The following is a 25,935-nucleotide window of genomic DNA, read 5'->3' as shown; positions in this document are numbered from 1 at the left end:
GTTTTCTTTAAAATTTGTGTTGGAAGTTGTTTCAATGTTTAGTGTTGTGAATATGATTTTTTCTTGAAATTTTCAACCATTTTCCCATGGGCATTTTCCTTCAAGCGGTCGGAGGTTGAATGAGTACTGACCTAATTGAGTTCTATTTAATATTTTGTAGACCAAATCTAGTCCAAAATTTATAAAGATATTCAAAATTGATCTACACATCAATGTGGTGGTGGGATTTTCCTATTCAAATTGATAAGAGATGTTTCAAATTACATCTAGTGCTGATCTGTAGTTGGTGGGGTTTATTTATTGAGTTTAGGAGGGTTAGTTTGGCCTTGGACTCAACTCAGATCAATTCAGTCTAGATTTGATCATCTATGGGAAATGGGTCCATATTTCAAAACATTTGATAGATTTTCAAAATTTTACTTTGGAATAAAAATAGACATCTTCAATTAGGTTTTCACATTTTTTTATAATTTAGAATTTATTAAAATATTTTTTGAGATTTTTTAAGTGACTAGACAGAGGATGAAAATTGGAAAATAGATTATAGGGTCCATAATTTTAGGGTTTTGAGTCAACATAAAACATGAAAATAAAGAGAGAAAAACTATGAGGAAATTGTTCTACTCGATCTGTAGATTAATTTTGGAAGCTTTTACAAAGTTTTAATTAGATTTAGTTCTAGGGTGCGTTTGGGACAGCTGCTGCTGTCGGTAAAGCAGGTTGTGAAATTGTTGTACATAAAACTGCTTTCTTAAGTTGCTGTATAGAAATTAGTCAATGTTGTTTGGGTAGTAGTACTGCCGAACTGTTGTGCTGCTGCTGTTTTACAACAAATTACCTTGTTAACCTTACATATATGAAGATGAATAAAATTTGTTCAAATTTAATTTTTTTAACTCTTTATGTTAACAATTTTGATATAAAATCAAATTATTTTATTACTTTATACATATTTAAACCAAATGTCTATTTCAAGCTGGCATGAAAATTTGAGGGTATTTAAAAATAACAAATTTGTGCCCATAAATAAAAAATTCTGGCTACCCTACTTTCTTGAAAGTATTTAAAAATAAAAATTTGTGCCCATAGATTAAAAATTTTGCCTCGGCCATTACCTATCCGGCTCATTTTGGCCAAAGATAAAAATATAGTTTAAAAAACATCTTAGAAAGAAGAGCAAACCTTTAGACAAAAGACCTGCTCTCTGCTTGCAAAATTCAAAAAGAGAAAAAACACTCTTCAACGATCCAAATTTTACCAGCCAGCTTCCTCTCAGCTGTTCGTCTTCCCAAATGCGCTTTACTATGGGGATTGCAACGAAAGGTGAGGAGGGCGCACAACTCATCTAAGAGCCGCGATTGATGCTGGGGATCGCAGCCCATATTTAAATAGGAATCCGAATCTTAACCGGGAGAAATGGAGAGAAGATGGCAGAGTCGGAGGAAGGCATGCGGGAGAAGCAGCGATGAGTGGAGGGATCTTTGGCAAATCGGCGTGCATCGGAGAAGGCGGGCATCGGAGAAGCAGCGACCCAGCTTTTCCGTCATTTATGCCCTTCGAAATGGCGGAAAACAGCGACCCGCAGCGGACCGCGGGACGCAATGAAAGGTTGCGAGAAGCAGCGACAGGTCGCAGAAATTTTTCTAACTTTGTTCTACCGCAATGCCCAAAACGAGCACTCAATAAGTTTTTATAAAGCAAAGCAGCCGTGAAGCCGTCCCAAACGCACCCTAAATGTTGAAGAGAACCCAACTAGATTAAACACCCTTCAACCATGGGCGACCACTTAATATAAGTAAACTATGAAAAAAATTATTGGAAAATTCAAACCAAATTTATATTCACAACACTAAATGTTGAAACAACATTCCACACAAATTTTAAAGAAAAATTTAAACACAAATTAATATAAAAGATAAGCACTTAGACTCAAGTGCATGAATGTATAATCACTAAACAACTCCTTTGGATTAAACCATGAAGCTTTTTTGCTTGAGTTATCCACTCAAATTCTTTGGAATGAAATCAACAACCTTCTATATTGGAGAGAATAGTTGGTTGGCCACTAACCACCCAATAAACACCACTCCTCACCTTGGCCAAGCTACCGTATTGACTAAGTCAACAAAACACTCACTCATACTACTTGGCCGACCCATACATGCATTAACACTCATATGGGATCACATTGGTGCACTCAAATTCATATTAGTGCACTCAAAATCAACTATAACACAAGTACAATCACAAGATAATGAAATATCTAATACATAATAAATAAATATAAAAAAACATAAAATTTTCTATTTCTTCTTCATCTTGCTTCGGGTAATAGGTCCACCTTTCTCCAGTGTGGTTATTCTAGTCTGGATCCTAGTTGTGGGTTTACTAATTAGTGTAGGTGCTACACCAATTTTTATTGATCTAAGAGATCTCTTCTTCGAAGAGTTTAATGCTCTTGTAATCCTTCAAAAAATCAGGCGCAAGCTATAGCAGCTCATCTGTGGTCAACCAAGTATCTTCTCTTGGCGGCTTATCATTCCATATAATGAGATACCTCTTATCTTCTCCCTATGTGGGTGACCCCTCTAAAATGATGTATTACATTTCAAGAAATTTAGGCTAAATGGATATCTATAATTAGGTTTCATCTCCTCCTCTAAACAAGGTTTGTAAAAGAATTTTCATGTAAATTTGGAGGTTTATAAAAGATTTTTCTTGTAAATTTGGAGGTTGGATGAGTCCCTCTATAGGTGTCTCCTTCAAGTACATATTGAATTATTACCAAGTTTTTAATTATCTTGAATGGTTCATATGATCTCATTTATAGTTTTCAAAAACTAGTGAAAGTAAACATCTCAGGACGGATGCATATTTGAACATGTTTTCTACTTCAAATTCCTTAAAAGATTTATTTTTATTCTTATATTCAACATATTTTGTATTTTTTTGTTCCAGTTATTTCTTAATATCATGATGTAAGTTTTTTATATCACATACAAATGAACAATTAGAGTTTGAAAATGCATGCTATTAAGAAGAATTGGTTTCTTTGAATTACTACATTAAATTATTTTCATAAATTATAACACTCTAGTCATACTCAAGTGAAACATAGTAATTTTGTGATGTTGATATCCATATTGTATGGCTATTGTAGGTGTGTAGGGTGGTGACTAGAATAACTTGTGTGGAGGAGTTTACTCTACCCTTATAGCTGGTTAAAATGGGCAGAACATGAAGTTTTTTCATTGAATTGACATAGGTAAGTGCTCTCCACCAAAATATATGACATCATTATCAAATAATCAGTCTCCCTAAAATGGCATTGGCTACCTCCATTTAAATTATATCGCACCATATATTAGTCATATAGTCATCTATCTTAATAGATACTAAACATTTAGATATGATGGGTAATAAGGTATCATTCAACTAACTCATCGTGTATGGCTCTGGATCGGGTTATAGTTTAAGATTACCTCTTAAAAGCGTGTGTGTGAATACTAAATTCATGACTCTGACCCCATCGACAACCAATTTGCAGATTTAAAAATTGTATCGAAATACTCCAATCTTCAGTACTATCTAATCTCAAACACCTCATGATATTGAGTTGGGTTTCTAGATGCTGACTGATATAGACAAAGGGGGGGTCAACACTAGTCCAAAATAAATCAAATTTTGGCTTCCCTTGAGTCTAGTAGTTCATCATATTTGAGCTAAACTTTTAGTTCATTTATGAGCTGGACTTTAGTTCATTTATTGAACTAAGGGTTAGCTCATTATGAGCTAATATTTTAGTTCATTTATTATCCTATATTAAATGTACTTTTTATGTTTTTTATGTTTTTAATTATGTAAGTCTCTTGGAATTCCAAACCGGCTTTTGGAATTCCAAGAAATGTCTTTTCCCATGAGGTGACTCCTTGGTTTCCTCATGGCTTTTAGTATTTTGTGTTTGCCTCTTGGGATCTCACGGCTGGCTCCTTATTCCGTGACCGTCCCTTGTTTCCCGTGGCCGTGGCTCTCGGTCCGTGCGGTTCCCCTCGTCTCCCGTGGCTGTCTCCTTGGTTCCTTGTTTGGGTGATTAACCGTGAGCATGGGGGGAGGATTTCTATGTTTTAATGCTTAGTTTATTGTGTCAAAATTAATGTAATGTGTCTCTTTGTATTCCTTTCATACCTATAAATATGGGGGATTGTTTATGTTTGAAGTTAGTGAATGAAATTTGATTTTTGGAAAAAAATATGTTAACCTGCGGGTTGCTTGGAAATCCTGCGGGCTCTTTCCACCCTTCTTTCTCATCCCCTCCGGAAATCCTGCGGGCTCTTTCCAACCTTTCTTCTCGGGCTTCTAATCTCTTTCGTCTCTCCGCAAGTGCCACTCCACCTGTATCCTTCTTCTCTAAGTGAAGCAATTTTAGGGTGTCGTTATTTTGTTTGCAAGCGTCGTTTGTATTGTTGTAAGTTTTCTTTTGTTTAGTTTAATTTGAAATGTAAGAGTTTGTTCGTCCTTTTTTTTCTCGTCCTTAGTCAATTTTGTCCGTAGAAGTCCGTCGTGTCTTTTGTGATAAGAAGATATAGGCTCCCTGTATCTTTTGCCCGCATCACTGACCTATGTCCTCATTTGATAAAGATGTGTCATTATGAATCTCCTGTACTTATTCTTCTATTTATTCATCTTTTTCTTCCTTTAAGAACAAAATTTGTGTCCTACACTAGTTTTTGCATATGTTTCTTTTTTTGCCACTTAAAAATATACTATATCTCTGGTGTTCCTAATATTGGGTTCTGGGCTAGTCTTTGGTGGAGTACTAAATGATGTTGGATTAAGTCGAATAGTAGATCTCTGGCCCTTAAATGATGAGGTTGGATGGGAAGATAATTATCCTTTAGAGACTTGTTTGTGGATGATTTCTTATTTTTTTAAAAAAGTAAAGCATAGTGTTATGCATTCTCCAAGATCTTTGGATCGTGAAGCTCATCCTCATTCTTAATGTAAAATCTAAGACTTATCACAAATTTGTTAGCCAATTGCCATTCTTGTTCTAGGAAATGGTTCATGGCTACTAATTCTTCAAAGTTATTCATATATTCAATAATAGACATTACCTTACCTAATAAGTGTTATCAACTGCTCATGTAATTTCTTCTCGACTGCTAGGACAGTATTTGCGTTAAGGATCTCTTGCATCTTGTCAAAATCATTCTACCTAACGTTTCTTTTTTTACAATATTTTGCCGATAGATCTTGGCATGGATGACTAACTTTATTCTAGCAAAAATAATTTGTTGATAATCATCCATTTGATACCAATCAAAGAATTCATTCATTTGGGTTAACTAGTCTAATTTTTTTTTTTGGATCTTGAACTTTGTCATAGGTTGGGGCATCAACACTCAACTTTTTTATTGATTCTTGATCATAAAATCTAAGGTCATCATTCTTAAAGTAGTTTCTATGATTATCTCTCCTATGTGGATAGTGATGCCTGAGGTCTTCTACAAACTCCTTATCTAAGTGCTCAAATTCTACATGTAGAGGGGTTTTAGTTGAGTTGTGACCTCTACGGCTATTACCATGGACCTATGTGGTTAGGTTAGTTGTAACCTAACAAACCTCTCTTCATTTTGTGGGGCTATCTCTTCTAGTCTCTAGTTAATTTCTCAAACTGATCTAGGCTAATAGATTTTGGTGGCATTGTGATAAATATGATGATGCAAGTTTATGTTAAATACACATATTGATATAAATGTTCATTGATTTAGAATTTAAGTAATAGATGCAAATGATTTTAAAATAATAACGCTTAAAATTAAATGATAATTTGCAATTATAACAATTAATAATAACGCTTAAAATTAAATGATAATTTGCAATTATAACATTTAACAAAAGTTACAATAAAACCCTAAGTTATCTAAGTAGGGTTGTATGATCTAGGTGCACCCTAGGTGCTTAGCCTTTTTAAGTGTACATTCCCTTACTAGTTTTTCACTCAAATGTGAGGATTTAGTGGTGAGTTTATTAAAGTAGGAAGCTAGGCTTGCAACATTAAGTCAAACTAGTTGGTAGGAATACACAAGCACATAGGATTGCCTACAATATGCCAATTTTCTAAATTCAATTTGCAGAAAATTTAATTCTAGTAAAAAAGATTTAAACTTAAACCAAGTTCACAAGAAATACTTTATAGAATTAACGATTTATCCAATATAAGACACTTTCTTCAAGCCTCCAAACTCTGGAGTGAATAAAATTACTAGGTCCCAAGTGCTGTCCAACTTCAAGTTCAATATGTTCTAATACCAAATTTGATGTGGTGTTGGGATTTTTCTATCGAATTGATAGAAGATGTTTAAAATTATGTTTAGTGTTGATTTGGAGTTAATGGGGTTAATTGATTGAGTTTAGGAGGTTTAATTTGGCTTGGACTTAGCCTAGATCAATTATGTTCAGGACTTACTAGTTATGAGAAAATAGATCCAAATTTCAAAACATTGGATGGTTTTTTAAAAATTCATTTTGGAATTAAAATAGACATCTTCAATTAAGTTTTCACAATAATTTATAATTTTAGAGTTTTTTTGATATTTTTTAAAAAATTTTAACTTGACAGATGGTGTAAGCAAAAATCAGGGGGAATCCCTAATTTTTGCTTAACAAAAGAAAACTCTACTAGGTAATAGAAGAGACACAAATAACACAAATAAAGACACGAATAATATCATTTTATAAAAACTATTACAACTTGGACTCTTACGACTCAAACAAGACACCCTAAACTTGCTTCACTTTGAGAAGAAGGATACAAATGGAGTGGTATTTGCGCAGAGACGAAAGAGATTAGAAGCCAAGACGAAGGTTGGAAAGAGCTCGCAAGATTTCCGGAGGGGATAAGAAAGAAGGTGGACAAAGCTCGCAAGCTTTTCCAACGAAACCCGCTGGTTTACATTTTCCAAAAATCAATCACATAACATATCTTTACAACTCTAAAACATCTCATATTTATAGGTATGAGAAGGGAATACAAAAGGACACGATATTGAATTCACACACGAATCCAAGCGACACAAGCACGAAAATCCTTCCCATGCATTCACGAAAAACAGCCCAGCCCAGGAATCGAAGGAGCAACCACGGGAACCAAAGGAGCCGCACGGAACCGAGGCACCAAAGCCACGGGAAAACCCCCCAAGCTCGGAAAACCAACAGCCACCGTGAGAACCAAGGAGCCTTGCACGGAAAACAGCTACCCGTGGAAGCTAAGGAGTCATGGCATGGGAAAACACATTTTCTTGGGATTCCAAAATGGCTTTTGGAATCCCAAGGGACAAACATAGAATTTTAAAAGATAAAGCTACATAAATAAGATAATAAATGAACTAAAACCTAGCTAATAATGAGCTAACCTTTAGTTCAATAAATGAACTAAAAACCAGCTCAATTCCAGCTCAAAATTTATTGAGCTTGTAGACTCAAGGGAAGCCAAAAATCAATTTATTTTGGGTTTGAGTTGACCCCCCCTTTGTCTACATCAATAGAGGTTAAAAACTAGGAAACATATTCTAGGGTTTTTGGGTCAACACAAAACATGAAAATAAAGAGTTGAAATTATGAGGGAATTGAGCTACTAGTTGTGTAGATCAATTTTAATTTTTTTTTGTAAAATTTGGGTTAGATTTGGTCCAATAAATGTTTTTCAAGCACTCCTAATAGATCCACACTCACATGGGGTCATGTAGGTGCACTCAAATCAACTACAATATAGGTACAATCACAAATATAATGAAATGTCCAATACATAGGAAATATATAGGAAACAACATAATTTTCTAAATCTTTTTTATCTTGTTCTTTGTATTGAGTTCACCACCTTTCTCTAATGTGGCTTTTCTAGTTTGCATCTTGGTAGTGGGTCCACTAATTGGTGTAGGTACTGCACCATATGGTAGTTCTATATACGGTAGGTGACTATTTAGATGATTGTGTCTTGTATTAACTCTCTGAAAGTGTGGAGAACTCTTCTCCAAATATTTAAAGAAGATTGGTTGATGTTAATGGCAACTATAATGGTAGAACAAGCACATGTACCTCTTTAAAAACACCCAAAAGTAGACATGCAATATAATTGGTGGTTGTTGAGGTGGTCGATATATATCATGAGGGCTAGTGAAGTTGCTTGTGAATGAACAATTAGTGGAGAGTTTGGAGTTTTCATAGTTGGATGTTAACATACATGTTGGATTATATCAATTACATGGGCAAGGTTCCAATGATAGTACAACTATTGTGGTAGTGGCTTTATGAAATAACCTATAAGAGAAAATAAGTTGGAGATTATATAGTGAACTAAGTAGCATTATTTTTGGCAATCTTATGGTTAATGGCAGTAGTAAAACATGAATTGTGATGTCTCCATTCATTATGCCATGACATATGATCTCCTTGTTAACACTCTGTTCATCTCAACAATGGAAAATTAAAGTCAAATGTGATGGAGAGGACAATTGTAGAGGAAGTTGCGACACAACTTGTATCTTTATCTATAGAGGTTAGGGAACAACAACAGAGGTTGGAGACTTAAATTAGTGGAGAGTTTGGAGTCTTCATAGTTGGATGTTAACATACATCTTGGATTATATCAATTACATGGGCAAGGTTCCAATGATAGTACAACTATTGTGGTAGTGGCTATATGAAATAACCTATAAGAGCAAATAAGTTTGAGATTATATAGGGAACTAAGTAGCATTCTTTTTGGCAATCATATGGTTAATGGAAATAGTAAAACTTGAAATGTCATGTTTCCATTCATTATGCCATGGCATATGATCTCTTTGATAACACTCTGTTCATCTCAACAACGGAAAATTAAAGTCAAATGTGATGGAGAGGACAATTGTAGAGGAAGTTGCGGCACAACTTGTATCTTTATCTATAGAGGCTAGGGAACAACAACAGAGCTTGGAGACCCCCCCCCCCCCCCCCCCCCCCCCCCCCCACCCACACACACACACACAAAAGCACATAATCAGGCTCCCATAATCACATCATTACACTCAGGCTCAAATACATGAGCAGGTTGAGGCAGTAATGCTGATGGATTTGGGAATTTGGGATTGGAGTGACATGATGGAGAAGTGAATTGATCATTTTTATTTCCTTAAATCAGTAATCCAGCTAGTTCAATGTAGAAGAGTAATTCTCTATAATAGTCCTAAGTTGGTTAAGAGTGGCTAAAAAATTTGAGACATGATGAGATCCGAAGGGAGAATAGTCTGGAGTTTTGGCCTAAGAAGAGGATTTATGGAGAGGAATATGCTTGATCCTAGATATGATTTATAAAGATAACAATATAAAAAATTACATCATGGAGGTTATGTTTCATAAGTATTGTGATAGGAAGAGCTTAAAATTTGATACCTCTTATTCTAATAAATATCATTAAAATAACTATGATAAGAACATAATATTTATGTGAATTTTAGGATTGTTGATGTTTTATATGGATATAATAATCGACAAAGTCATTGTAATAATTATATTTTGAAGATGGTGGATACATAGTGATAATGTTAGGCTAACAAGATTAGTCCAAATGGTGGGGTTGGGGGTTGAGATAATGTGGCTCAGGTAGGCAAGAAGGTAGAATGGAATCATCAATTTGTGGAGAATACGGAGTGTAAGTAGATTCATTTAAAATGCTGAATATAAAAGTTGTAAAAGATTAAGTAAAGAGCACAAATAACTAAAAATCATAAAATATTGTCAAGAAATGAGAGACATTCCCAATGCATAAAAAGGGTTTAGAGGGACAGTGTATCCAAGAGCCTAGGTTTTGTTTAACTTGAATTAGGGTTGGCGGGGATGTGGATTGACTTGGGTTGGATTAAGTGGTGTTCACTAAGATGTATTAAAATTAGGATTTCTGTATAAATGTAGGAGGGTTTTTGGGGTCTAGATTCCTTAGTGCCTCTTTTCATGGAGATGGTTATTTTCAAGCTTAAAGTAAGTAATATGAATCGATAGCTATATGTGAATGCTTCTGTTGGCTCGAGAAAAATTGGTGGAGAGGGTGGGACATAAAAAAAGTTGGATGATTGCCTTTAAATTAAATACTTCACCGCTTCCATTCCCATTAAATTAAATAGGTTTATTTATGTACGGAAGAAGAGTTGGTATAATTTGTTAAACACCCCCTTTACTAGCACCAATTTCATGTGTTTTTGAAACTGAACTGACTGAATAGACCTGTAACCATGTGAATGGAAAAAATGATGAAAATGGTTTGAGGCTTTTTTTTGTTTTGGGCCAGGTAGAAACCAGACCAAACCATTTCAGACTAGATTTTGATGGATTTTTATAACCATGATTATATATAAACCATGTTGACAATATCTACCCCTTTAGATCTGTTATTGATCCCCTGTTAAGTTCTGGTTGTCTTGAAATGCTCATGGCATGGACTTGTTATAGTACATCTGCTATGCAGTTTCTAACATCCTCATCAATCCTTTTAATTCATCTAGAATGGCTGGGTTATTGTTATACATCAACAACGTATCTTTAGCCAAATAAAGTACAAATTAAATAGGCTATATATGTAATAAGCACTAGTTTATTTCTTGTATTCTATTTTAACTTTGTGTTAGGTAGACTAATTTTATGTTGTAAACTTGGTTTATATTCTAAACTTCGTCCACACAAGCATTATAAATATCCCTCCTAATGTAAGAAAATGTTATGGAATGAAATATTTATGGTTTGTCCCTTTCTAGTCTCTCTTCTTCCCTAAGGAGTCTACACTTTTTTAAAATGTGCCTTCCCCTTCTTGATGTAGATCAAGAAACATAACAAATGATGCTCTCGTTACACTAACATCAATCCTCTGCAAGAAGCTTCTTCCCGGCTGTTCTTTCCATCATCTACACAGTGCAACCCATCAAAATTCCTTTCAACAGCTGCCTACACTCCTGCAGTCCTGCATTTCACCAGTTTCCTGCAGTCCGGTGTAGTTCCTGCAGCCTGCCAGCCGCAGAATGCTATTCCGGCCCTCTTCAGTAAACCAACCACAAGAAGGCTCTTTTCTTCAGCAAATGGCCCTTTTCTTTCTGTTTTCTTTAGCAAACCAGCCGCAAGAAAGCTTTTCCAACCCTCTTTTACTATTTTCTTCAGCAAATCAGCCACAAGAAGCCTGTTCCAGCACTCTTCTTGCTGTTTTCAGCAAACCAGCCTTCAAAATCCTTCCTCTTTAGTTTCCTGCAGCATTCCTTCCACCACTCTCCTGCATTCAGCAGCAGGAATCCTCCTCCACTCAGCCATCAAAACCTGGTGTTTACAAGAACAGCAACAGTTTTTCACACTGCTGTTTTTTCAAATCAGCCATCAGCTTACCGGTTCAAGAACACCAACAATAGCAGTAGTCTTCCCACAAACATCTTGTTAAATCAGCTCCTGTTGCAGCCATTCTTTTCCTACATAACAAACCATCTGACCTCGCTGTTTTCAAGAACAGAAACCCTCCATTGCAGCTGCACACTTGCAGTTTTTTTAACAAAAGCAGCATGTCCAGCTGTTGGCTTTGGCATTGACAGCAGCATCCATCTGTTCCCAGCCAATAACCAACCCAGATCATCATCCATCGCTTCCTCAACTCCCACGTTCATTCCCAGCCTCTTCTTGGACTGAATAGCTCCCCCCCCCCCCCCCTTTTTTCCCCCTCCCCCAGTTTTTCAGCCTCCAGCACATGCCCAACAGTTGTGTTTTCCCTTTGAGCTCGACAGACATGCCTACCTGCATCTTCAGAATTTGAATTGGCAACTCCTACAACATAGCTGCTAAACGCATACATCAGTTACAACATTTTGCAAGAAACATAACTCTTTCTTGGATAAAAGAAGTTGGACAGTTAGTGAAAAATGATTATTGTAGATCTTGCGGATGCCTTGCGTGCAATGCAAAATTACCAAGAATCATAATTTAAAGAAATTCGTAAGTCACTGCAGCAGACTGATGCTCATTTTGCTTCTATTGACTCATCCCTTCAACAAATGCATGCTTTCATGGATTCCATAGACAAGCAACTTGATAATTTGTGTATTAACCATACACATACTCCACTCCTTTAAGATACTTCCTCTTCTGCCAGCATTCTTGGTTCCACTAACTGAATCCCTTCTCCACAACCGCCACCTTCTCCGACCAGTTTCTCGTTTCATACACATCATCTACCATCATCCAGTTCTATCTTCCTCAAATGATCTTAACATTTGTTTCAACCACCATAAGATATACCTCAAACTCGTACCATCGATTAACGTATTCATCTTCCATCCTTATCTCAGCCAGGTAACATCCGTCTTTATCATTCTCCACATTTTTGAAAGAATGCTAATGTACTTGGCGTATTTGCATTAACTCTAGATCTACTCACCATTAAAGATAAATTTACTATTCCAATAGTACATGAATTATATAGAGCCTTTTTTTTTTCAAACTTCATTTTCGTTCTGCCTCTTAACAAGTTAGGATTCATTCTAAATATCTTCATCAAACTATTCATGACGGCATTATGAATTGCTTTTTCACCTTCTACCTTTTTACAACTTTGTAGTCAAATTTTCTTGCAATGGAAATTAAATTTCCGGTGATGCCACATGGGAAAATTTTGCAGCTTTCTGTTCGTCTTTTTCTTTTCTCAACCTTTAGGACAAGGTTGTTTTCAATGATGCTGGGAGTGTTATATATCAGCAATATATTTTTAGCCAAATTAAGTACAAACTAAATAGTCTATATATATGTAATAAGCACTAGTGTATTTCTTGTATTCTATTTTAAGTTTGTGTTAGGTAGACTAGTTCTATATTGTAAACTTCGTCTACCCAAGCATTATAGATACCTCTCCTATTGTAAGAAATTGTTATGAAATGAAAGATTTTTGGTTTCTCCCTTTCTTGTTACTCTTCATTCCCTTCCTTTTCCTTGAGAAGTCTACACCTACTCAAAATGTGCTTTCTCCTTCGTAATGTTGATCAAGAAGCATAACATTAATTTATTCCTTTAGCTTATACTATTATTTGGATTGCATTCTTATCAGTTATGAAATATCTTGTATGAATTCTCCTGACATGGCCTCCATTTTTTATCATTCCATAGTTATGGAGGTTCTCTATGAATTTTCCTGGAATAGTTTCCATTTTCATCATTCCAATCCTCTTTTTTTTGTTGCCTAGATTGTTATTATTATTTAGACTTATGGCTTATGGCTTATGGAAAAAATTGAATGCAGAAATGGACATAAAATACAAGGAATATCTCGATGAATGGGAAAGCAATCCAAATGTAAAATGCGTCCTGGTTGAAAGCAGCTCATCTCGTGCTTTTTCAGCAGGTATCTTACCTTCATTGTATGCGTTTTATGATATGCTGCTTCATAATTTTAGAAACGCAATTATTATATTTGGTAAATTCATAATTGTGTATGAATTGTTATCCCTCAGGCATTGTTAAAGTAATGACAGTTGGATTTGTAATTGATGCAGGAATGGATATTAAAGGTGTTGTGGCTGAAATTCATAAGGACAAAAATACAACAGTTGTGCAAAAGGTCTTTCAGTAGTCATTTCTTTTCCTGAATGGTTTTAGGCGATCATTATAATGATTTCTTAGGTGTTATTATTTGCAGTTGACTTGCTTAGTAATTGTTTCTCCAAAAAGAAGATATTTAGCTGATAGTGCCTACTTTTTTTTTTCCATGCAAGAGGTTATATTACATGGGCAACAAGTGGTAGTTGTCTTATTGGCTTAACACCCAACTCACCCCGCATGGCATAACCCCAAAATTAATGGGGTAAGCACCTTCCTCACTCAACGTACAGCTATTCCATGATTTTTGGATTGCTAACTACTTTATCCTACTCATGGATTGGGGCAATTCACTTGTAGGGAATGTCGCAGTTTGGGTTAGGAGATGAACTAGGAATCTAACATGCCACAATTTATGCATTCAAGCAAAATTTGACAACTTTTATGGTCACATAAAGATAGATATTTAATTAAAATATTTAACCTTAAATATTTTCATTGGCCAACTCCCTTTGGCAAACTTCATTACACTCCCTATCACCCTCGCGCACTTATTTTGCCTCAAGTGCCAACCTTTTTCGTCAGCCAACTCCCTCTAGCAAACTTCACTACACTCCCTCTCTCCCTCATGCACTTGTTTTGCCTCAAGTGCCAACCTTTATGTTTTTTTACTTGCATAGTAGAGTGTGACACAAATGCTTATCTCCTCTGCTTCTCTCGCCAACATCTGTTATAGCAGTGGCAGTCTCTTGATATCACTACCTTCCTCGAACACAACCACCTAAGCCCGAGAAATCATTGATGACTTCTCTGGTGACCTTCAATCAATTGCAACCATTACCTTATTCTCTGTTCAGCTATCTTCATCTCTTCCCTACTCTCTACTTCCTCTATCCTTCCCTGTAACACACTCTCTTCTTTCTCTTATTCACTCAAACTTTCTATAACTATCTCTTTCTTTTCGAGGCCACCAATCCCTCACTTTCATTCTCCATCATCCAACTTACACTACTTATCTCTAAAAAAATAGTGAGAAATATAAAAAAATAAAAGGAAAAATAGGGAATTTTTTTAAAAAAGGGAGAGGAAAAAAGAAAAAAGAAAGCAAAAAAAAAAAAGAAAGAAGAAAAAAGAAATGTTAAAATGGAGAGAGAGAGAGAGAGTTGTTTGACTTTGCCCTGCAAAATCCATTGATCTCATCGTCAAGTCTCGCCAACACCGCCACATGCTTAAATGTATAAAATGCAAAAATCACCTCACTAAATTGTTAAAAATAATTACTCGTATACATGGCATGATGGGAAAATTATGTGTCATGCTTTTGTGTAGGTGAAACTCCTAATACGCACTGTTCCTGACATGATGGGGAAGAAAACTCTGGATCACCAAATTTAAGCACCCAAATCTTTGTTGATGTGGTTGGAAAGTTTTTTGTTGTAATGTTTTTCCATGCAGGTAGGTAGACCTATACATCATGAAAACATTTGACAAATTCCAATTCATGTCCATTGCCATTGGATCTACAATATACATGCAATCGAATAGAAAAAGTTCCTTTACATTTCAAAATAAATTTTGCAAATCTTTCAGTAAAATATTTGTGCTAATAATCAACACCTGTAAATCATACATGTATCACAATATAACCATCAAATTCAAGTATAATATCTTAAAGAGGTTGTAAGTGTATTGCTTAAATTCATTGAGAAGTATGCAAGTGTATTGTATATAAGTGCACAGAAAAGAATGCTATTGCTTTGAGAAGCATGCAACAACTCTAAAAGGAACGCAATTTATTTTGAAATATCATAAACTCTCTTTTAAGAAATCAGGATCATCAACATATTATACCCACTCTCAAGCGAGTCGCCTTGCCTATAGGGCAAGATTATAAGTTCTACTTTTGAAGTCCGATCCGCTATATCCCTATGATCGGAGTTGACAAGACTTCCATCTCTTGATAAGTTATGGTAGAAACATTATTTCTAACAGAGCATGTTTGTGACCAAGTATCTAATCTCAATACTCACAATGATAGTCTTATAAATGGAACAACATATGTCAATCATATGCCTGATCCTTTGCAAGCAAACTAACAAAGTTAACACGATAATAAGCGAAAAAATTAAAATATTCAAGGCCCCTATGATGGGAATGTTCATTGTTGATCACAAGTTGAGAGGTTCACTTTTAAAATCAAAATATTCATACTACAAATCTCAAATGTCATAAATAGTTACCGACTGATAGATGTGTTGAATGTGAATATCAATTAAAGGGGACTCTATTTTCAAAATGCTCCACATATCTCAAAATAAAATCATTTGAAGGGTGCAAATCCTAATAAAAGTGTAAAAATTCAAAACCATCATGAAGTTTGTTATGCTCCAAGTGAAGTTTATTACCTAAAACTTAAAGAAATAATTATCCACAATTTGTAATCGTTTTTCAATGATGATAAATTTTAAAAAATATTAGCTCATAAGGAGTTAATGTAATGTCAAATGCATCACTATGGTCACTTTAAAAAGATCTCACACTAGTAATATATGGCATATCTCCACTGCTAGTGGTTTTATTGTCAAATGATATTATAGATAAACGATTATGACCAAGACTCTCTAATGAGGTGATTTCAACACAGTGTCACTATTAAATTGTGACCATGAATATTGGCCTCATTTTTGAATGAGGCCAATTTCCCTACATCCAACATCATTCTCCAAGCATCAATCATTGAACTAAGCTTCAAACTTGAAATTCATCTCATCCTTATGCCTTGGCATGGTGATTTCATCATTAACTCCTAAAACTATCATTTGATAATCCATAGATTGTCACCTGATCTCTTGCTCAATCATTGACGATCATCCATGATTGTCAATAATTTGGACATTTGAAAACCCTAAATCTTTTCAAGCCATTGTTTGAATCAAATCTAAATCTAATCCAATAATCAAATTCATTGCAAAATTAAATGTCCAAAATTCAATATTCAAAGCTAGCCTAAAACCCATTGGTCCATAATCAGATTTTGGAGAAATTTTGATCACTTCAAAATCTAATCAAATGACCTTGGATTCCTGATCTGTCACTTAAATATTTTGGTAAATATTTACAGCCCTTGCCACTGAATATACCATATTGTGGAATTTGATTTTGAAACTTTTACCAAACCCATTGAACATCACCAATGACCTAAAAATGATGTATTGAGCCAACATTGAACCTTGGTTGACCACAAAACTTCAAAATCTTAAATCTTTGAAAATTGAATTTTTCTTAAAACTCAACATTGCTCAAGTCAAACAATCCATGTTACCTTCTACAAATATGTTCAAAACTTCATTTGACATCCACTGAACCAAACCCCAAGCCATGGTCAACCCTAGTTGACCAAGTCAACCTAGGTTGTCCAAATTATCCTTTTACCTTTTAAACTACATTACATGTATAGAGACCCACCAAACCTTAAAAACCACTTCCAACAAACTCTAAATGACATTTTAAATCCATTGAACCAAGTTTTAATTTATGGGCTACCCTAGTTGACCAAGTCAACCATGGCTGACCAAATGATCCTCTAAGCCATTAAAATTGCATTTTGAACCAAATGCCCTCATCAATGCATGTGACACTTCCAATATGCCCAAAACATCATTTGGAATGAGTTGGATCCACCTTCGACCCTTGGTCAATCCTGGTTGACCAGGTTAACCCTAGTTGACCAAAATCACCCTATACACTTAAAATTCATTTGTCATGATTTTGACTAAATCATTGAACCAAACTCATGAGGATTGTTCATGAGTTTAACTTGAGTCCTACATTTCTTTCAAGCCTTGGGCCCACATGGATTGACCAATAGGGTTGAACCAAGTGCTAAAATTGGATTTTCTTGAATTATGAAGGTCAACCTTAGAGTCTAAAGGTTTTCGCTTGAGTAGATCTAAAATTAATATATGGAGTGTAATTTTAGTAGTAATGGACCTAATGCGGGGATTGTGACTTTGGATGATCAAATCATTAGTAAGAGTACACGTTTTAGATATCTTGGATCTATTATTCAGATTGATGGTGAAATAGATGGGGATATTATCAGTAGAATTCAAGTTGGATGGTTGAAGTGGAGGAATGCATCGGGCTTGTTGTGTGATAGAAAAGTTACCCTCAAACTTAAGGGAAAAATCTATAAGATGGTGGCAAGACCTACAATGCTTTATGGTGCAGAATGTTGGCCATTAAAAGAGAAGCATAATACTAAGTAAGTGTTGCAGAGATGAGGATGCTCAGGTGGATGAGTGGTTTTACCTTTAGAGACAAGATATGAAATGAGCATATACATGAAAAGGTTGGAGTACCTCTAATGGAAGATAAGATTAGAGAGAGTCGCCTTAGATGGGTTGGTCACATAAAACGACATCCTTTCGATTACCTGATTAGGAAAGTAGATGTATTAGATTTGACTTATATTAAGAAAGGCAGTGGTAGACCTAAAAAGACTTGGTTAGAAAATATTAAAAATGATATTTCTTTATTAGATTTAAATGAGAATTTGACTTTTAATAGAACACAATGGAGAAAAAGGATTCATGTAGCCGACCCCACGTAGTGGGACAAAAGCTTTTTGTTATTGTTATTGTATAAATAATTCAAAATTAATAAAACCTTGAAACTATCCAAGCCACATAGCCTTTACACACACTTAGATGGTTTGCTAGGACAACCAACTCTAGCTTAGGAGTGCCTTGCCTGTAGGGTACTCATATGTGTTTGCTTGTTTTATGTACTTTAGATGTCATCTTTACTTTCTTTTGGTGCACCAGTGATTGGAGTGAAAATTTAGAGCCGTGTAATTTTATTTTAATATACATTTATGTATATATAATTTCTCATATTGCACCATCATAAATGCATCTTTATATATACTTGCTCTTTTATATTCCTGCAAATTAGAATGTTCCTCGGTGATGATATATATGAAAAGCAATGATGTAAATCTGAATATCTTAGATTTTGTTTAATTATATTGAGTTGTAAAGTGTCTAGAGTTGTAAAAGATTGAATATGATTGTTTATATATATTCCAAAAAAAATGGTTCTTCTTTCTTTGAAAATCATTATATTTTGGGATATTATAGAAGATCCTGCATCCAGAAGATTGAAAATAAATAATAAACAGTCATATTCAAGTCTACATTATATAGGCATGGAAACCCAGGCTTGTTGGTGGAACTTGACCACCATTTTTTTTTCTGCAGACTTTAGGTTGTACTCCAAAATTATAAATTAAGAAATGTTTTTGAGGATGCACAAAATGACAACTGTTAGCTACATGGAGCCGTAACAACAATGGAGATGCCTTTGGTCATGGTGACTATAGACATTTCCACAATGGAGATGCCTTTGTTAATTTTGACAACAGTTAGTCCTGTGAATGTGCATGTACCTGCAGCTATGTATAAAGATGAACTCGCCAGACTAGTTCCCACTAATGGAGAAAGTCTTTTAGGTGGACTGTTCGCCCGAGAGAAAGATGCTTTGCAATCTATATTTTGGTGAGGACGTTGTCCACTGGTGGATGACTCGACATTTTAGGTTCGGATCAGTTGAGCATTGACATTTCTTGAGAATACTTGTTGACGCCCTCCAAGCAAAATATAGCCTGGCAACCATCCGTTTCTTGATACAATAGCAGGAGCAGTTGATGCAGCTTGTTCATGAACTCATTAAAAAATTTGTTTAGGAGACAAAATTTTTTTTCTATGAGCTCTTGATTGTTTGACGTGGAGACATTAAAAAAGAAAGAGGCTGACTTCCTTGAGATGAGTTTTGATGCACGCAAAAGTAATAAAAAAAAATAGGAGACCCCTAATTTTTTTTGCTAGAAAGATATGATCTTACTAGGATAATGAAATTACAAGAAATAGACAAAATACAACTTTAATATTATAAAAAGACTTACAAACGACTCATACAAATGACGCTTACAAACATGACACAATCACAAATTAAAAACACCTAAAGTTGCATTCCATTTGTTTCTTTGAGAAGAAGGATACATGTGGAAGGGAACTTGCGGAGAGACGAAAGAGATTAGAAGTCGAGACGGAAGGGAGACAAGCTCGCAAGCTTTCTCAAAGAGTAGAAGAAGAAGAAGTGGACAAAGCTCTCAAGCTTTTCCAAGAAAAACCTTCAGTTTTTCCATTCCAAAAATCTCATTTTTCACCTCTTTTTTTTTTTTTCTCAAAATACATCTCTAATATATAGGCAAGAGTGGGGAACCAAACAGTCATAAACCTTTCAAATAAGCCAATTAGATTTTAGGAAATGAAAGGCCAACAAGCACAACAGCAATTCCTAAACGTTTCAGCAAAACAGAGAAAGAAACTCACGAAACCAAGCAGGGAACCGCAAAACCGAGCAGCCAAGCACTGAACTAAGCAGGGAACTGCAAAACCGAACAGCCAACCACGGGAACCAAGTGGGCAAAGGCACGAGAAAACCTCCCAGCACAGGAAACCAACAGCCAGCCACGAGAACCCAAGGGACAAGGCACGGGAAAATAGCTAGCACAAGAAAACAAATAGACAAAGGGAAGGAGAAGAGGCAAAGTCCACTACAAAATAAATTCAAGACTTAATAGCAAATCTTTTTGGATTAATGAGCTAGGAAGTGCAATTAATCCCCAATCATTGAGCTAAAATTTTAGCTCAAGCATTTATGAGCTAACACCAAGTAGAATTCCAGTATTTTGAGCTCAATACCAAGCAACCAAGGCTTACCCCAGAACACCAGAAGCCCAAAGATCAAAACAAATTCTCATCTTGTTTTGACCCCCCCCTCCTGCCTACATCAAACTCCCCTACTTGAAAAACTCATCTTCTGATGAGTTGTCTTTAGCTTTCTTACTAGGAGACGGTGGAAGGGCATCAAGCTCTTGAAATTTTACTTCATACCTTTTTAGAATTTCATCTCGTTCTTGCATAAACTGAGCTTGCAACAGTTGCTTCTTTTTCATGTACTTTTCCGTACACATGCATTTTCAATTGTAGTTTGTATAATTCATTCTGAAGAGGATTAGTTGAACTCCCTTCTGACGGCATCCATTTGCCCATTGGACTTTAAATTTCAGAATCTTCTGGGTTGCTTTCTTCTTTGACTGAATTGATCTTTTTGTGATTTTCCATTTTTCTAAAAGACTCAACAAAACTTAAATTACTTGACACCACAGACTTACACGACAACTACTATGACTCACCAAGACTCACTTGACAAACAGGGATAAGAACTTGCTCTGATACCAAATTTGATGTTTACAAAAATAAGCAAAAAAAAAAAAAAAGGAGACCCCTAATTTTTTTTTCTAGAAAGATATGCCCTTACTAGGATAAATAAATTACAAGAAATAGACAAAATACAACTTTAATATTATAAAAAGACTTACAAACGACGCACACAAATGACACTTACAAACTTGACACAATCACAAATTAAAAACACCTTAAGTTGCATTCCATTTGTTGCTTTGAGAAGAAGGATACATGTGGAAGGGAACTTGCGGACAGATGAAAGAGATTAGAAGTCGAGACGGAAGGGAGACAAGCTCGCAAGCTTTTTCAAAGAGTAGAAGAAGAAGAAGTGGACAAAGCTCTCAAGCTTTTCCAAGAAAAACCTTCAGTTTTTCCATTTCAAAATCTCATTTTTCACCTCTTTTTTTTTCTCAAAATACATCTCTAATATATAGGTAAGAGTGGGGAACCAAACAGCCATAAACCTTTCAAATAAGCCAATTAGATTTTAGGAAATGAAAGGCCAACAGCCAGAACAGCAATTCCCAAACGTTTTAGCAAAATAGAGAAAGAAACTCACGGAACCAAGCAGGGAACTGCAAAACCTAGCAGCCCAGCATGAAACCAAGCAGGGAACCGCAAAACCGAACAGCCAACAACGGGAACCAAGGGGGCAAAGGCACGGGAAAACCTCCCAGCACAGGAAACCAACAGCCAGCCACGGGAACCCAAGGGACAAGGCACGGGAAAACATCCTGCACAAGAAAACAATTGGACAAAGGGAAGGAGAAGAGGCAAAGTCCACTACAAAATAAATTCAAGGCTTAATAGCAAACCTTTTTGGATTAATGAGCTAGGAAGTGCAATTAATCCCCAATCTTTGAGCTAAAATTTTAGCTCAAGCATTTATGACCTAACACCAAGTAGAATTCCAGCATTTTGAGCTCAATACCAGGCAACCAAGGCTTACCCGAGAACACCAGAAGCCCAAGGGTCAAAACAAATTCTCATCTTGTTTTGACCCCCCCCTACATCAAGTTTCCTGTAAAGAAGATGAGGATAAGGAGAATGAAAAATAAGCAGATAATGGGTGGAGGGAAATTATTGGCTATTACTCTAAAAAAGGTTCTACTATCATGGCTTCGTTTGAGATGGTTTTTTTTATTGTTTTCTAAATCAGCTTTTTAGTATAAAAAATTTTTGAATTAAAAATTTTTGTACCAAGAAGCTTCTTTAGAAAGCAATAAGATAGTTGTCCCAAACAAAGCTTTCATCTTCTATCTATTTCTTAGTGATGACGTGTTTAAGTGTGACTTTTGCTATCCTTTTAGTTCTCGGACTTTTACTCGTTTGAGTGACTCATTGTTGAAAATAGTTAACAGTTAAGTTCTACTCTCAGTTTAATTCTTTTGTTATTGTGTCCTGCAGGTATTTGCTGCAGAATACTCCTTGATATGTAAAATATTTGACTATCAAAAGCCATATATTTGTTTCATGGATGGTGTGACCATGGGGTTTGGCATTGGTCTTTCAGGCCATGGCCGTTATCGTATTATTACTGAGGTGCAATTTTCATTGGAAATCATTAAAAAACATCCTTGAACCATACGAACTGCAATCTAAAGCATTACCGTTGTTGTACTTTATCTAGTGCAATTTTTTTTTTTTGCTAGAGAACGCTTTTAGCAATGCCAGAAAATGGAATTGGCTTGTTCCCTGATGTTGGCTTTGCTTATATAGCTGCACAAAGCCCTGGAGGTGGCGCTGTTGGTATGCTATTTAAATATATTCTCCCACGTTCTTCAAACTTGCTCAATTATTGCAAAAATATCGATAAAGAGCTAAAATTTTCTTTAAGTAGAATTGTGCTAATTTTTGTTTTGTTGACCCCGTTACGTTGATCCGTATTTCATTTACAATATTGAGATATCTGATTACCTTAAGCTAGTTCCATTTCCGTAGCTTTGGTTTAATTGGGAAAATAATATCAGTATAGTTTTCATATATCAAAGCATGATATATTCATTTCTATTTTTAAGAAAATTATAGTAAGACTTGTAGTATTCTTGATATTTTATTTTTTCTGGTAGTAGCACCCATTGGCCGGGTTTAATTTCTTATCAGAAACCTGATATGATATAATGGGTTACATGAACGTATGTTTAGAGTCCTAAAAACTGAGAGAAGACGAAGGCTGTTTTTAAGATATACCAGAACTAAAGCTTGTGTATATTAAATATATTTTGGTACAGTGAGCAGCTTATGAAGAGCTGAGTTAACTATAAATGACAAAACACATATTCTGATCTGTATTGTAAATAGAGAATATTCAGGGTAGTGTGGACTGTAGAGAATAACGAATTAGTAAGAGGCACTCATAGTAATGAGTGGCTAACAACCGCCCACAAATTAAGCATCCAAAGGTTGGATAGTTAATTTGTGTCTAAGAGTGTTGAAGCGAGTCCGAGAGAGGCTTTGTTAAGATGTTCGCTGGTTGATCCAAGGAGGCAATGTGGAGCACTTTGATCTCTTTAGATAGAATTCAATCACAAATGCAGTGCTAGTCGATCTCAATGTGTTTAGTGCGAGCGTGAAACATAAGGTTGTTTTAAAGAGCGATTGCTAAGGTGTTATCGCGATAGAGAGGGGTGGCAGCAGTTTGGGGTATTTGAAAATCTGCAAGTAGTCGACAAAGCCATATGATGTTAGAGGTGGCGGAAGCAAGTGCTCTATATTCAACTTCGGTGGAAGATTTTACTACGGTTGGTTTTTTCTTGACACACCAAGATACTAAGGTGTTGCCAAGGAAGGGCTGAAGCCATCCAATCTGCCAAGTACCTCATCAATCGCCTTCCCAACAAAGCTTTACACCTTCAAATTCCATATCAACTCCTCTACAATAAAAGCCCATCCTACGAACATCTCAAAACATCTCAAACAAATTTTTCCATATATTTAAATTTATTTTGGGTTGTTTTTTTAGAGGATAAATTGAATATCAGATAAACTGTACCAAGATATTTACCGTTTTATGAAGATCATATGATATTATTTTTGCTTCTCGTAGGAATAAGCTTATATGGTTAATCACTCCTCTTGATTGTGAGAGAGAACCTTCAATTAAAGCTACCTATTGGCTTGACAATACTTTGATTTTAGTAGAAAAATTGGATTTGTGAAATATAAATTGTACATAATTATAGCTCAAAGGGATTGTGAGTATTAGTGATGATAAATCTAATCTATATCCTACAATTATGTATACTTTGGGCCAAATTATTTTGATGTATTTTGAGTGCATCTCATTTGAAATATATATATTTTCGTTTTAAGGGTTTTTAGTCTCAATTAAAATTAATTGAAAGGATTTCTCAAAGGGGTTTTGAATATCTTTAATTGCTCAGTTTTTTTAATGAATTTAAAATTCTTTCCACCCAGTATTCCAAATTCATCGCTAGTGAACAATCTCGTGTCATCCTTACTTTCTAATTATGGCTTGTACACACTTGTTGGTGACCTCTAGTTATCTTTGCACTCGCAAACTTTATCGTCGCTCATGACATCCGTCTGTCCCTATGCTTGCACATTCCGACTTCGTCGCACTCGCTGACGACCTGTTGTGCCCCATGCTCGCAAACTCTATTGTCCTCAAACTCACTGATGCCCTCATGCTCACTGTGCCCTAGATTCTTCTTAACATTGCAAACCCTTATCGATACCATCTAACTTATTATACCTTAGATCCATTATAAAAAAGATATATTAAAATGTTATATCAATACTATATATATTTATATTTTTAAAAAATAATATTATTTTAAAATTTAACATTCATTTTTATTTCCAACTAAATAAAGTTAATGAGATATTGAATTTATTTTGCAATCAATCAAACAACACTAAATATCTCAAATACATTGCATTTAATTTATACCATATTTAAGATATACTTGTATTTTCGATAGTTGCTACAAAACAACCCTTTTGTCAATGAAGGTAATTGACCTAATCTAATTGACGATCCTTCTTAGCAATTACAAGTTGAGTCATCCAATAAGATTTAGTAGATATGGGGTGAAAGCTTGGAAAAGAGGCTAATTTTAAGCTGACCTTAGCTAATAGAGGGCTTATTACTCTATTAGATGCACCTTATAGGTCAAAATTCATAAACTTGGCCATTGGGGAACCTCGAGGCTTAACCTAGAACTGTACCATATTGGCGTTATAAGAGTTAGGCTAACCACCGAGTTAAAGGGGCATGTATCATATCGTTATTGGGATGAGATTTTTGAGTGTCATTATATGGAGATACTTAATATGACATTAGTTTTTTGTGAGTTTAAGTTATATTTAAATTTGCCACCTCTGGAAAACGGGTATAGTGGATCCATATGGCTACTCAAAGCACAAAGCAGTTAATTATTGCTTTATTATTTTTAAAATTTCTTATTTTTTTTGTAGGGTTTGAATATGAATTGAGCTCCTTCCCGTCATAATTTTATCTTGAATGTGCTTATCATTGAGAGGAAAGCTTGAAATATATTTTCCTTGAGTTTGTGAGGGCATTTTCTTGATAGGATCCCTTATAATGGTATTTTGATTATTGAACCCATCAATGAAGTTCAAAATTAACGGTTCTCTTCCTTGGGTTCAACTTTCTCTTGCCTTGCACTATCACTTGAGCTTCTTCTCCTTTCTCACTGGTTGCCCTTCTCAGGGCCACCATTATTTTCACCACACCATTTGGCGTCAATGTCTGACCCTCATTCACATGTCAAATTCTGCCTTCTCTGCCTTTGTTGAGGATTCTCACCTTTTCAGATCATCAACTATCACTTATGTCTTTGTGTGCTTAATACTTCTCATCTTCTCTCTAACATGTTATATTATATGCATCCATCACCTCTATATTCTCGTAACCATCATCATTTGCAATCCCTTTCAATCCTAACTCGGTTCCTCCAATTCTGACTTAGTTTTTGTCTACCCCTAGATACCTCATTGTATGCCTCTTCTTCAAATTGTGTTTTGGAACATGTAGATCATTCAATTG

At 35.3% G+C, this 25,935-nt stretch overlaps 1 protein-coding gene across 1 annotated transcript in view; it reads left to right on the top strand.

Moving 5' to 3' along the window:
• Positions 1-25,935, top strand: part of LOC110106912 (3-hydroxyisobutyryl-CoA hydrolase-like protein 3, mitochondrial) — a 137,355-nt gene that overhangs the window by 4,065 nt on the left and 107,355 nt on the right. Inside the window, exons 2-5 of the mRNA XM_028697397.1 lie at positions 13,295-13,396; positions 13,548-13,612; positions 22,311-22,445; positions 22,556-22,652. Coding sequence (XP_028553230.1) covers positions 13,295-13,396; positions 13,548-13,612; positions 22,311-22,445; positions 22,556-22,652 — 399 coding nt within the window. The remainder of the gene's footprint in view (positions 1-13,294; positions 13,397-13,547; positions 13,613-22,310; positions 22,446-22,555; positions 22,653-25,935) is intronic.

Source organism: Dendrobium catenatum, unplaced genomic scaffold, assembly GCF_001605985.2.
Source record: "Dendrobium catenatum unplaced genomic scaffold, ASM160598v2 fragScaff_scaffold_922, whole genome shotgun sequence".
NCBI classification, from domain to species: domain Eukaryota; kingdom Viridiplantae; phylum Streptophyta; class Magnoliopsida; order Asparagales; family Orchidaceae; genus Dendrobium; species Dendrobium catenatum.
Note: the sequence above shows the minus strand (reverse complement) of the source record. Positions and strands in the feature narration are given on the sequence as shown.